Source organism: Rattus norvegicus, chromosome 6 (genome assembly GCF_036323735.1).
Source record: "Rattus norvegicus strain BN/NHsdMcwi chromosome 6, GRCr8, whole genome shotgun sequence".
NCBI lineage: Eukaryota > Metazoa > Chordata > Mammalia > Rodentia > Muridae > Rattus > Rattus norvegicus.
The window spans coordinates 45406958-45422395 of record NC_086024.1 but is presented as its reverse complement, the minus strand read 5'-3'; the positions used below and the strand labels follow the sequence as shown (position 1 = coordinate 45422395).

The 15438-nt window shown below is 40.3% G+C and overlaps 1 protein-coding gene across 2 annotated transcripts in view; it reads right to left on the bottom strand.

Annotated features, from left to right (window-relative positions):
* The window catches only part of Rock2 (Rho-associated coiled-coil containing protein kinase 2), a 94951-nt gene extending 80378 nt beyond the window's left edge, over positions 1-14573 (bottom strand). The window contains exon 1 of one of the 2 annotated variants that reach the window (XM_006239909.5): positions 14092-14573. In XM_006239909.5, coding sequence (XP_006239971.1) covers positions 14092-14232 — 141 coding nt within the window. In that variant the 5' untranslated portion in view covers positions 14233-14573. The remainder of the gene's footprint in view (positions 1-14091) is intronic. The other variant, NM_013022.2, reaches the window with a different exon arrangement.
* Between the last annotated feature and the right edge of the window lie 865 nt (positions 14574-15438).

Sequence of the window (15438 nt, the reverse complement as noted above, 5' to 3'; positions counted from 1 at the left end):
AGCCAAATTAAATTTAGATGAGTTCTGTTAGCTAATGAGTATGTGCTGGCATCTCTGCATGGCTCAGCGGTTACAGCAGTGGCTGTTCTTCCAGAGGACTAGGGTTAGAGTCCCAGCACCTACACGATGGCTCATAACCATCTGTAACTCTAATACCAGTGGACTCAAATGCTTTCTTCTGACCTTCAAGGGTACTAGGCAGGCAAGAGGACCAGACATAAAAGCAAAACACCCATAGAAATAAAATAAAAATAAATATCACCAATCTCAGTCAATTCTTACACCTCCATCCTGTCCAAAGTGACCCAAACTTTGTGTAAATCGGTGTTTCAAATATTAATAAACTGTACATTAAAAAAAAAAGACTGTACTGACACTGGTGGGATGGCTCAGACAGAAAAGGTCCTTGCCACACAAAACCTGATGACCTTAGTTCAGGACCCACAGGGTGGAAGGAAAGAACTGACTCACACATACTATGGCTCATGTGCACTTTTATGCACAAATGCCCACAGACATGCAGAGTTTAATAAATGCTTTTTTAAAAAAAATACTACATGATGAGACTATCTGGGAAAACAGTCATGATTTTATATGCATGAGATTAAAAGAAAATAATCCCTTATGCTATTAAATGCAAACAGCAAAAGGGTGTGCTGGTATCACAGTCTATAAGTCTATAAGTGAGTGCTTCAATAACACAGGCCACAGAGAAAAGGTTATATATTACATTTCTTAAAAATTTTAATAGGCATGTATTGCCTTTGTAAATTTTTAATATGTTTGTTTTGCTTTTGAGGGTTTGCTGAGTTGAACTGAGTAAACCTGTTCCTAAGAATATTAAAATATTATGCCAAGAGGCTAGCTTACTCACAAAATCTTGAGAGACAAAAATTTCCAAAAACTCCTCTCTGGGGGAGGTAATTTTATTTTAATATTATTTATTTAATATATAAGTACACTGTAGTTGTCTTCAGACACACCAGAAGAGGGCATTAGATCTCATTACAGATGGTTGTGAGCCACCATGTGGTTGCCAGGATTTGAACTCAGGACCTCTGGAGGAACAGTCAGTGCTCTTAACCACTGAGCCATCTCTCCAGCCCAATTTCTTAAAATTACAGTATTCTATAACTTTTCTCATGAAAAATACTTTACAGTCTTCTCTCTTGTTTTTCAAATCATATTTTCCTTTATTATTACTGTATTGATTATTTTTTGAGATAGGGTCTTACTACGGTGTACTAGCTAGCCTGGAACCCTCCATATAGACCAGGCTAAAAAAAAAAAGAAAAAGTTAAATATTTAGGGCTTTATTGTTTGTTTTGTCTTTTGAGACAGCATCTCACAGAAGGCAGCCAGACCTCAAACCTACAACAGAGCCAAAGATGACTTTGAACTTCTGATCCTCCTACCTCAGTCTCTTGAGTGCTAAGGTTCACCCTCTATGCTGATTTTATGTGGTACAGGAGTTTAAGCCCACAGCATGCTAGGCAAGCACTCTACCAACTCAGCTACATCCTGCAAATCAACGGTTAACTATGATAAAGACTCTTACTGTGCTGCCCGAGCACTTCAGAAACACTAATCACACACTGGGCAGAAGTGTGTGCAGCTTTACTAGCCATGGTCACTCAAACAGTAGATACGAAACCATGCTACCACTCTCCTCCAAGTTGTATAATTATTATCTCAAAAATCAATAAACACGGACTGGAGATGGCTCAGCTAATAGAAGCACTGACTATTCTTTTTTCTACCAACATGGCAGCTCAGAGCTACCTGTAACTCCAGTTCCAGGAGATGCAATGCCTCTTCTGAACTCCAAGGCATCAGGCACGTATGTGGTACACAAACATACTTGCATACCTAACACTCATACAAAAGTTTCTTTTAAAAATTGACACTTTTTAAAAATATTTATTTACTTATTTTATGTATATTAAGTGCTCTATCTGCATGTACACTTGCATGCCAGAAGAAGGCATCAGATCACACTTTAGATAGTCATGAACCACCAAGTGGTTGCTGGGAATTGAACTCAGGGCTTCTGGAAGAGCGGCCAATGCTCTTAACCACTGAGCCGTCTCTCCAGCCCCAATACTATTTTTTTAAATATCTACAATACATATCTCAAATTTCTACAAGACAATATATACATATTCCTTAATAACAAAAACTAAGTATTAAAAGTCTTCAAGGACTAAAATGTATGAGCAACTTAACAGCTACTGATGAATTCTCTTTTTTTCTCTAATTTTCTATGGAAAAAAAACAATTATTTATTTGTCTATTTATTTTTGGTTGGTTTGGTTTTTTGAGACAGGGTTTCTCAGTGTAACAGCCTTGGCTGTCCTAGAACTTGCTTTGTAGATCAGGCTAGCCTCATAGAAATCCACGTGCTTTTGACTCTCAAGTGCTGGGACTAAATGCCTACGCCACTATACTCAGCTGAGAAAGTAATTTCAAAAATACATTTTAAAAATCTAAACAGCAGATTGGAGAGATGACTCAGTGGTTAAGAGCACTGACTGCTCTTCCAGGGGTCCTGAGTTCAATTCTCAGCAACCACATGAAGGCTCACAACCATCTGTAATGAGATCTGATGCCCTCTTCTGGCCTGCAAGCATACATGCACGCAGAATGCTGTATACATAATAAATAAATCTTTTTAAGAATGTAAACATCACTCTTCATATTGCTTGGTACAGCCAATAACTCGAAAGCTGTTTTGTATGCGAAATTTCAAAATTGTTTTAAAAATAAGACTTGTATTTTACACTTTATTTTTGCTTCCTTTTTGTTGTTGTTTTGGTTTAATGTTTGTTTTTTTGAGACAGGTTCTCTGTGAAGCCCTGACTGTCCTAGAACTTGCTCTGTACACTAACTCAGAGATCCACCTGACTCTGCTGCTACCACAAAAGAATGTTTGAAAACTTCGTTTTTTAAATACAGGCATAATCACAATATAGACAAAGAATACACTGATTTAGGAACTATAATCTAAAGGACCATAAATTAAATTTTAATTTTCTTTTTTTTTTTTTTCCGGAGCTGGGGACCAAACCCAGGGCCTTGCACTTCCTAGGCAAGCGCTCTACCACTGAGCTAAATCCCCAACCCCAAATTTTAATTTTCTAGTTGGGTTTTCTCTCATGAGTTAAGCTGACTCAGTAACTATGACTACCACTTTTTACTTCCTAATTATTAAATGTGAAATATCACAATTACATATTTTGAGCTTAGGCTATGGTTCTATTAGTAGAATACTTGCTTATTAACACACACAAAGCCCTAGCTTCAATCTCTGGAACTCCATAAATGGGGTATGATGGCACAGCCCTGTGTGATCTCAAGGCTTGAAGGCAGAGGTGGGAAGAACAGAAGTTCAAGGTCATCATCTGCTACACAGCAAGTTTAGGCCTAAGATACATGAAATCCTGTTAAGAAGAATAAACAGGATTTAAAAAAAACAAACAAAAAACAAATAAACAAAAAAACCCAGAAGTTCAAGTCATTCTTTGTCCCATAGCAAAATTATACATTTGAGGCCAGTTAGGTGGCTCATCCAATGAAGGCACTGGCCACCAAGCCTGAAGACTTGAGCTCAATGCCTGGTGGAAGGAAAAAAGCAACTACCAAAAGTGATCTCCACAAATACACTGTGGTATGTGCATACCTATACATATACACACATGCACACACCTACATATAAGTTAATGTAGGTTTTTAACTTACAAATAGGGTTTTTTTTTTATTTATTTTATGTATGTGAGTAGACTACAGCTATCTTCAGACGCACCAGAAGAGGGCATCAGATCCCATTACAGATGGTTGTGAGCCACCATGTGGTTGCTGGGATTTGAACTCAGAACCTCTGGAAGAGCAGCCAGTGCTCTTAACCGCTGAGCTATCTCTCCAGCCCACAAATTAAGTTTTTATACTATATTTTTAAACTTGGGTAAGGTATGATGATAAACTTTTTTGTATGTCTTAGCACGCTAATATTTCTTTTTCTTTTTTACACATATGCTTCCTTTAGGAAAGAAAACCCAACGAATTAAGGGAGATAAGAAGGAACAGAGAGAAAGCAAAGAAGCTGGCTAGCTTTAATTAATCTGATTTGTAGAGAATCCTAAAAGACAAAATGTGATGAGCCTTGCATCCTTCCTTCTATATGTCACCCACATACACAAGTCAGTCTTCTGAAAAAAATCTTAAACACCTGTGTCTGATTTTTTTCACTTGGTACAAGAAAAAATATATAGCCACAGTGCCTCTCATCTTACTCCTAAAGACTACTTTCATCACTAGCACCAGAAATGCTCCTTTAATGCAAAGTCCTGGCTACCTCAGTCCACCTACTTCAGAAGATCTGACAAGGGGGGATTTCCCCAAGAGGGTCTCTAAAGGGAGATTCCCCAAAAGAGGATGTCCATGGTAGAATTCTCACATTTAATACTTTAGATGCTTTTGCAAGAATTTAACAGACCAAAATTCATTTTCAGTAGCTCTTGAAAGAATCAGTCCAAGACAATTATGTTAATGTATTTTATATATTTGATGGGTGCACGTACCACACACTAACCCAACTCTGTTTCTACCAGAGTTTACACAGTTCAAAAAGACTCATTACTCAAAAGTAAAAGGCTCCATAACAAAGTTGTTTTTTTTTTTAAATAAATGCTTGTTAACTCTCCTGTGCAGGGGGTCGGGGGACTCTCTTCAGTACTTAATTAGCATCTCCTTACATAAAAACAATTCAAATACATACACCACATTCATGGTGCACTGCTTTAAACTCAGTACAATATCTCTGAATGGTCTTAAAAAAAAAAACAAGAACCCAACTAGTTGAGTCACTCCTTCTATCAGAGTTTACAAAGTTCAACAAGAGTTTCATTACTCAGAAGTAAAAGGCTCCATAACGAAGTTCATTTTAAAAAATAAATAAATGTTAACTACAATTCTCATGTGAAGGGGAGAAAACTCTCTTCATTACTTGATTAGCATCTCCTTATATAAAAACAATTTAAATATATACAACACACTTTATATTTAGCACACTAAAAAAAATCTAAAGAAAAGAGCAATCAAGACACGGTAAAACATGCCCTTTGTCCTAGCTGTACCAGAGGCCTGAAGTCAGAGAATTCCTTTAGTCCAGGAGTTGAAGGTCAACCTAGGCAACACAGGAAGAAACTCATAATTATTCATTCATTCGTTCATTCTCTCTCTCTCTCTCTGTCTCTCTCTTTCTCTCAAAGAAAGGACACAACTGAAATTCACTTGTTTTTAAAAAAGTACAATCATTCATTAATGCTAAGAATATGAAACTGTATGACCATTTTAGAAAATATTGGCAGCTTTTCAAAATTAAGGATAAACTACCACATGACCCTACAAACTTATTCTTTGGAATCTATACAAGAGAAATATAAACATGTCTTCACTTATGATAAACTCATAAGTAAAATGTAATATATAATTCATGCAATAACACTAGTCAGCAATACTAAAGAACAAAATACTAGCATGCTACAATACAGATGAACCTAACTAAAAACATTACATTGGGGAAAAGCCAGATGCAGTGATGGCATATTGTGTGTGATGGTTTAAAATAGAAATGTCCCTCTCAAGTGTGGATATTTGAACAACCCAGGTGGTGGTGGTGCTATTTGGGGAAGCTATCAAACCTTTAGGAGGTAGAGCCTTGCTAGAGGAAGCATGTTACTGGGAGTAGACTTTTGAGAGTTTAAAAAAAAAAACCCTCACACTACTTCCAGTTTGTTCTCCTTATTTCTGTCTGTGGTTGGAGATGTGAGCTCTCTCACCTTCCTGCTCCTGCTTCCATGCCTGCCACTGACTCCCATGCCTCCTTTGCCATGATGCACTCTTATCTCCCTGGGACTGTAAGCCAAAATAAACTTGCATCTACAAGTTACCTTGGTCATAGTGTTTTATCACAGCAACAGAAAAGTAACTAATACACTGTATTATGTAGAATTTATGTAGAATTTGTTTTTTAAAAAAAGACCCAACGCTAAGACTGGAGTCAAGACTGAGAATCCAAACAATAGAACTTTAGAGGTAATGAAAACATGTTAAGGTGACAGTTTAATTAAATTGCAGATACAAAATGGATGAATTTACAGCATATAAAGTATACCTCAATGAAGCTGAAGTGTAATAGCACAAGCGCTCAAGAGGCATAGGCAGTTGGATCTGTGATTTCAATGCCAACCTGTTCTCTACATAGTGAGTTCCAGGACAGCCAGAGCTACATAATTGAGACCCTGCCCCTCCCCCCAAAAATTCCTGATGAAAACACAAAGAACTTGAAAAGATAGCAAACAATGGTATCATTTAATACCTGTCCCTCAGCCAGACTTTAATTTCAGACCTGATTCTAAGAAGAAATGAGATAGAAGAATGTACACTGTCTATGCCTGCAAGGTTTATTTATACATTCAACCCATTATTATGAAAGGTTTATAAGCAAATACAGTATTACATATTACTCCCTTTCTCTAACTGAACACCATTAGCAGAAAGAATAACTCAAAATCCATTTTTGTAACTATTTTAAATATAGGACAAGCAAATTACACTTATTAAAACATTATAAACATTAAATAGATAAAACTTAAAGTAAAATGTTAGTAATCATGGAGCTGACAAAACAGCTCAGTGTGTAAAAGCACCTGCTGGCTTGTCTGATAACCTGAGTTTGATTCCTGGAGGAAGGAGACTCAAAAACTGTCCTCTGACTTATGAGTGGCACAAACATATATACATACATGCAAATAAATATAAAATATAATAAAAGTTGTTTTATACTTTGCTTACTATCTGAAAGTTTTCAACAGAGCCTTTCTTTATAACTTGCAATAACATCCTGATTTTTTTTCTTCTCTTTCTGGGTTTTTTTGAGATTGGGTTTCTTTGTGTGGCCCTGGCTGTCCTGGAACTCATTTTGTAAACCAGGTTAGCCTCAAACTCAGTGACCCAACTGTCTATGCATCCCAAGTGCCAGGAGACACCTGCATTCTTGATCAAAACCTCTCATGCCCTTTAACTTTGTTTTTAATTTTGTTAGCAAGCAAATATTGCTTGATTATTAACAACCAATATACTGTTTTGAGGATTAACCTGAAACATACCACCATTTTTTCATCTGTTCTCAATCATGAAATCTAACTTAACACAAAAATCACATGGCTCCCCATGGAACTAGATGAGATTAACTAGAAGCTAGATCAGGGGAACAGATGACATGCAAGTGACTAAAAGCTGTTTAGCCCACATAGTGTCTTAACTTCACCTAAAATACAGAACAAAATTAGATTTTATCTTTCTCTAGACACCCTGTTTCAGTACAGGGGCTAGAATATGCCTACATTACAATTTACTTTTCCTAGGAGACCAACTGTTCTAACCTCCCAAACCTATCTTCTCAGCATACATATGTTTGCCTATCTTCCTTCTTATGAATAGACTAATCTCAAATGACAAGATATACTCGGGGTCTATTGTACTATCACTTCTAGAGGGACTATACCTTTAGAGATATCACTCCTATTACTTAAAATTGAATTACTTTTTAATTCAACAAATAGCCAAAGAATATAACAGGAAGACAAAAACATTTATATCCTAATACAGTTTATCTTGTATGCATTAGATAAAAATAAACTCACAAGCCAAGTGTTGTTCCTCCAAGCCTGTAACCCCAGCATTTAGAAGGCTGGAGACGAGGCTCATGAGTTCAGGGACAGTCTGGGCTACAAAAACCAGTCAGCTATAAGGTAAGCACTTGACTTCAACAGTAATAAGTAAGTAAATTAAATAAATAACCTCAAAGGCCAGGAAGTACAAAAAAGATAATATTTTAACATTGTAAGACTTCCTCAGCACCATTTACCCAAGTATTAAAACAGGCTTGCTTCTCATCTCCAGAGCTAACCTTAATAATGAAGTGTTAGAAACTAGTTCCCAATCTGAAATCCCTTAAAAGTAAATTTCCTATCACATACATCATAACTAAAGTTGTTCAAAAATCTTTCACAGAATAAAGTAAAATACGCATTAAATATAAAATGATCAGTTATAAAGCACTTTAGATGCCTGGAAAACAAGCCATAAAGTCCTTAGAAATAATTCTCCAAAAGAGTTAACACCAATGAACCAAAAAGCAACCCTAATATGAAAGAGAGAAAGAATAAATGAGTATGAGAATGAGGAGACTAGCCACTGTGAACAGACCACTTTCCAAAAGGTAAATGAAGGTCATTTAAAACAAGCCAAGCGCAGACCTATCTACATCTACATTAATGTAATCACACTTTGAAGGATCAGGAAAGCAAGGATGCAAGGAAAGCAGTTCCCAGCAAGGATAAAGGACAGCTACCATGACTTGATACTAACTTACATGTTAAATTCAATATAGTAAGCTAGCCCACTACTGGTTAAGAATGCTTTTGTGGGCTGTGGATTTTTTTTGTCTTGTTCTGTTTACATGTATTGTATATGTGTGCCTCAGTACATATGTAGAGATCAGAAGACAACTTGTAGGAGTCATTTCTTTGTGCACCCTGTGGGTCCCAGCAATCAAACTCAAGGCCACTAGCCAGGCTTGGCAGCACACACCTCTACCAACTCAGTCACCCCACCAGTCCTCTGGATTTTCAATGATACATCATCCTGTGTCAAACTGAGCCATCAACTTTCTCTTCCCCAACAACCCTTATCATGAGTAGTCAGTATGGAATAATTTTTAAATCTAAGATGCTTTCTATCTTACCAGTCATGGTTGGCTGACTGCCCATTTCCACAGATAAAACTAGAAAGAAATGAGTTTTAAACAAAGTTTGACCGTGACTAAGAATCTGAAGATAACATTAAGAAAACACACAAAAGTCTACTAGTAAACAGATTTTTGGCAAAGATGACAAGCAACTCAGTAAAAAAGGAAAAATACTTTTCTCAAAATAGTAATAGCAGTAGTAGTAGTAGTAGTAGTAGTAGTAGTAGTAGTAATACTGAGTATCTGAGTAATCATTTGGAGGAAAAAGGAAAGTCAGCTTCAATCCCTAACTCAATTGATAAACATGTATCTTAGACCTGTATACAAATGCTAAATCATAAAGGTTCAAGAATAAAAGCAAAAGAGGCTATTTCTATGCCATAGGGCTAGGGCAGAAAAAAGCAATAACCATTTTTAAAACATACCACAGACTGAGAAAAAACACTCACAAGACAAACTTTATAGCATTGCCTTTGTACACAAAGTCATTTCTATGTCTAACACATAAAAACTTATATAACAGCCCAACTTTTCAAAAGGGCAAATACTCTAACAGATGATTCACATATATTTATATATAACTAGCCAGTATGCATGGTAGTCATAAGGACATGCAAATTACAACTCAATGAGCTACCACTCTACCCACAACAGAAAGGGGGTTTTTTTGTTTTGTTTTTTTCCTGATGTTAGGGAAGCTGTGGAATAACTGGAATCTTCCCTCCTGTGTTGTTGGCATAAGTACGAAATATAAAATAGTTTATACTTTAACTACTTTAAAAAGATCTGGTCATTTCCTAAAAAGCAAATATACATATATCCTATGACACAGCAATTCTATCTCATTATCAACCCAAGAGAATTAAGAGAAAAAAGTCCTTACGAAGACTTAACACTAATTGCTTATAACAATTTTTTTTAAAAAGCAAGATTTCATTATGTAGCTGGGGCTGGCTTGGAACTTACTCTGTAGACCAGGGGGCCTTAAACTCATAGAGATCTGCCTGCCCCCGCCTTCCGAGTATGGGACTAAAGGTGTGAGTCACCACCATGCCCAGCTTATAACATTTATTAAATTTATTTATATTTATATTATAAATAGCTCTGCAAGCAGGAATAAGCACTACTGTCTAGCCTGACAAACTGGAGCTGGACCTTGAAACTCACATAGTAAGAGAATTAACTCTTAAAAGTTTTCCTCAGCTCCCTACACACATAGCCGCAAATAAATAAATGTAAAAAACAAAACAAAAATTAAGTTTTAAAGCATTTAATCTGTATATTCTATATATCCACCTCCTACCTCACACAAATGAATACGTACAAAGTCATTTTTCATCTTTTTTTAAATTCTATTTTGTTTTTATTACATCTTCAAAACAGTCTCAGACATTACTTATGGGGACTGAACACATGCAACTGTATCTTAATTGGCCAGCACTGATTGGAAAGAACCTAAGTACTGTGATAAATATTTTCATGATCTGGGGCCATAGCCCTGAGGCAGACACTTGCCTAGCATGTGCAAGGCCTTGAGTTGTATATTCAGAACTACCAAAAATAAAATTTCTGTACAGTAACATTTTCATATAGTTACTGGCAAGTACCAGTTTTAATAGGTGTTTCTGGAGCCAGGCAGATGGCTCAGCAGTTACAGGCAGTTGCTGCCAAGCCCTACAGCCTTAGTTTGATTACTGGAATTCACATGGTGGAAGGAGAGAACTGGCTCCTGTAAATTGTTCCTTGACCTCCATACCTGTGCCATGACAATATAACACCCCACCCAAAACACACACAAATAAAGAAATGTAAATTTAAAAAGTTTTAATTGGTATTTTGTTTTTCAACCCAATGAATGTTTGATCACCTTTACCCATTCACAAAAACCTAGGTACAATATAGGTTACTATAGCCACATAAGAAAATAAAATCCCAAAGCATCAACCTTAAGACATTTCTCCAGCATACATGTTAAGTAAAACACACCAGGCAAGCAATATGAGGACCTCTGACAACACAGGAATTTACCCAAAGGTTATCACTTAAGATCCTCCCTTAAAAATATTTCAAAATTACTGACCTTCAAAAAAGGCTTGGTTAATAAAGGTACTTACTTACTTACAAGTTACCAAGCCTGACAACCCCATGACCTAAGTTTGATCTCTAGAACCCACATGAGAGGAGAGAACCGACTTCCACACTTGTCCTCTGACCTCTACACATGGCAGGGCACATGCCCACACTCAAACACACAAGATAGATACTGTTTGTTTTTTAATTTCAGAAGCAAGTCTCTCTCAAAACTACTTTTTATATAATACCAGCAGCTCACAATCTGCAACTTCAAAAGAGTTGCATATTTTAGAGACAAATAAAGTAGATAGCCTCTGCAGAGAAACAAGATAATTCAGTCTGTACACTGATAGGGTCCTAAAATTCAGCCCTAGATATGCTTGACAATGATTAGTACTTATGATAGCAAACTCATAATTGCATGCATTTTTAAAATGTAGTAAGAAATATCTATAACAAAAATAATTTCCTGTCTCAAAGAAAACATAAAGCTAGCAAAAATGTGCCAAATGCACATAGGAGAAGTAAAATGAGTGTAAAGATGTACCATGTACTGGAAGAAACTTTACATGCAATCTTGTGTAACTTTTTTCCTATGAATGGTTTCCCTAGCCTACTGAAAACGTTTTATAGAAAATTCCGGTATCCTTCATCATCACTTGCCATATTTACCAATATACAACTTCCAATGGTGCTTTCTAAGCTTCTGAATACAGTAACTAAATATCAGGCTGCTTGCATTAGACTATTAATGTTTTCTAGACTGAAAACTAGAAGAAATGTAATGTTAGGTAAAGCAATGATTTAATTTTGGAAAAAGCTCATAGCAAGATTTCAAATCTTTAAAGTAGTAACAGCTATTATTTTGTAAGCATTTTTAAAACATAATTTTAAAAATAAAATCAGTTTAAAGACTACAGAGTTACAATTTGGGGTATGAAAAGGCTGTGATGATGCACAGCAGTAATGACTGGCACAACAGTGTGAATGCACATAGCATTACCCAACTGTGTACTTCAACAAGGTTTAACTGCCAAGTATTATGTATACTACTACAACTAAAATTTTACCATGACCATTTGGAGAGGAAAGGTTTATTTGGTTTACAGTTCCATACTATACACAGTTCCTCATCGATGGAAATCAAAATAGGAACTCAAACAGCAGAAACCTGGCGTGGTACAGAGGCAATGGAGGGTTGTTGTTTACTGGTTTGCTTCCCGTGGCTTGCTCAGCCAGTTTTCTTATAGAACCCAGGACCACCAGCCCAAGGATGGTACCACCCACAATGGGCTGGGCCCTCCCACATCAATCACTAAGGAAGAAAATGCCATATCTCTAGCTTGTGTCAAGTTGACATAAAACACCCAGCAAATAATTCATTCTAAAACTTCATGATGAAATTTACATAACTTAGGTATTATTATAACTTTAATGATGTTTTCAACTTTTATTAATGTTCAACAAAGGCACCAGGGACCTCACTCTAAAGGAATAAACGGCATTTTTTGGCTTAGTAGCATTTGCTGCACTCTAGAATAACACCTGTCCTGATCTCAATGACATGTAATCAACTAAAAGCAGCAGTAAGTCTGCTGTCAAATCAGCATTTAATGTCAACCCTCATAAGGGTAATATGACATCATAACAAATGTGGTGTATTAAGCTCTCAATGAAGGAACTGTTACTGACCACGTGTAATAATTTAGGCAATATTTTAATAAAACAAAATAGTCACGTCACAGGTATAAACAACTTGGTTGCAAGCTCAGAATGATCCTAATAACGATAATTAACATCACTAACAGTACAAGAGATGACTGTGAAATGTGAAAACATTTCTATCTGGGATTGAGAATGAACCTGGTGAATACTTGAGATTTACAGAGACTATTTTTAACTGAACTTTCTGGCCTAGGATCAAAGTTTTGCTAGCAAAATACCAAAGTGAAAATGCTGGCAGTGACGCCAAAGAAGCTTTGCTTTATCTACAAAAGGCTATGACCTACAAGCAACTAATCCTACTCTGAAGACTTCCAAAATACATCCCACAAAGACACAGGAACCCACTACCAAACAAAAAGCATACTATACTCCCCTCCCCTCCCCTCCAAAAAAGTCACAATCTTTACATTTACACATCCTATCGAACGATACCCACTCTCTAGTCAGTTCCTGCACTGTGGCCAAACAGAACTGAGTCATTCTGCAAATGATTCCAGAAACCTCAAAGGATAACCAACGGCCTCAGAAGAAAAGTTAGTCAGTGGAAAGGGAGGAGACAGCTTTTCTCATCACAGAGTAACTAGGCTTCGCCTAGCAGGGCTCAGAACTGACATGCTTTTTGGCACAGAATGCCTGAACACCCACCCTATGCCTAGCCCTCCAGAGCTAATAGCCAGAATACTTTTTTTTTGACTTCTCAGGATACACCGTCACACCACTTTTTCCCATAAACGCATCTCTAGCTGCACACTAATCAAATTCGTTTGCCAAACATAATCGCTTCCCTCAACATGACCAGAAGTATACTAGCATTCTAGATGGCATTTATTGCAAAACGTGTTCTTTTCTTAATCGAGCTCCAGCTAGGCTCTTAATTGGGATTTTGAATGCTATGGGAAAGACAAGATGAAGGGGGGAGATTTATTCCATTCTACAATTCAGACTCATTTCTTGGCTTCAGAGCAACAATCTCCGGAAATTTAATTTACATAAATTCAAATGCACTAAATAGCTACTATGGAATGTCCAAGAGCAACTGAAAACAGCAAACTTAAGCTGTGCGTTCCCAGATTCCTGACGAAGAGGACCGAGTGAGGGCAGCTCTTTGTCATGTGCCCCAGGTGGTACTCCCAATAGGAAGAGCGTCGGATTTCTTTCTCCCTCGATTTCACCCTAGCTCCCACAGTGCGTGACACTTTCAAATTGGGTAGCCTAGTGTAGGAAGCACAGCCAATCCTCCACCTTTCCGCCCCAAACCAACTGGGTAGGCGGGAAGGAGACCAGGGGTGTTTCCTCCCCGCGCGCTCCAAGAACGGGGGCGGCGGAGGTGACACTCGCTCCACAGGGAGGTGGACCCAAGAATCCCAGGTGGGGTATCCACTCCGGAACCTGGGTCTCCAGGTCCCTGGGCAGCCGGAAGCTGGGCGGGTGGGCCAAGGGGGGACCAGGCAGGGCGGGGAGTTCCCTCCCTATCCCGCACCTACCAGCAGGCTTTCCACGTTGATGGGCGAGCGAGGGTCTCGGATGAGCGCCTCCAGCTTCCTCTGACGACCCGCGCCCGCCCCGTCCCCCGGCGCGGCCTCGGGGGCGCCGGGCATTTTCCCCGTCGGCGGGGGCCGGCTCATGCCGCTTCGCCCGGCCTAGCGCCGCCCGCGGAACCTCCGCCCCGGCCCGCCGCGCGCCGCTGTCTGAGGAGCCGCCCGGCCCGGCCCGGAGCAGCGAGGCACACGGCGTCCCCGCCCCTCAGCCGCACGCGCGCCGCCCGGCCCGTAGCGAGCTCGCCAGGACCCGGCGGGCGGGAGCGGGGAAGGGGCGCCCGCGCCGCACCGCCCCGCCCTCGGGGCTCAGGCCGCTAGGGCCGCCGCCCGTCCACCCGCATGTCGCCGCTGGCTGCCTCGCGCGCCCACAAGCCCGCTCCCCTCACACGCAGTCCGAGCCGCGTCCCTACTCGGCCGCGCGCCGCCGCTACCCACAAGCCCCTCCGCCCGCGGGCGGCCGCGCGCGGCCCGCCCCGCCCACCCGGCGCGTCCCCGCGGCACGCCCCGCCCCTAGCCTCCGGCCACGCCCCGCCACCGAGCTCAGCAGCAAAGCTTTTCCGTTCCCGCCTGGCTAGTCTCTCTGCCTTGTCTGGCCCGTTCCCGGGGTTAGGAGGCGGGACGGATGGCAGCGCGGTGCCCCGTGGTTCCTGTCGTGTGTCCCGCGTCGCCCGCCGGACCCAGCGGCCTAGTTGACGTCCGCGCCCCCCGCCCGCTGTGTCCCGCTGACTCAGCACGCAGCTATGCATGCCGCGCCGAACTGCAGCGCCCGGGGTCAGCGCCCTTCCCAGCCCTGGCGCGCCTGGGGCCTTGGCCTGGGGCTCCCGGGGGGCGGGGAGGCCGCGCCCCTAGCCCGCGCTCAGAGTGTGGGACTCGTTTGAATCCCGTTGAGTCCCGGGGCTGGGAAGCCTGGAGGAGTTGCCTCTGCCTCCGGGACACAAATCCTAGGCTCTCCGAAACCTTTGTGCCCTTCCCAGACCAAGGTGTTCACCTAGCCTTAGACCTTAGACACTGGCCAGGCGGAGGGAACTGGAGGGCAATAAGGAAGCACTTCTGCATTCGCAGGGCCCTTGCTTTGGAAAGTGAAAAAGGGGCTGCTTCTCCGCATTCCTGCCCTATTGCTGTCCCGGAGCCATTGGTCAGATCCTCTCAGGGCGCAATCTGAAAACTATGTGCCAAAAGCTATAAAACTGTTCACAGAGCCCCTTTGACCCAGTAAGGCCATTTAAGGAAGTCCAAGTGTAAGGAAATGATCCGAAGAGAGAAGGACTTTGCGTGAAGATGTTTACAGCAGGA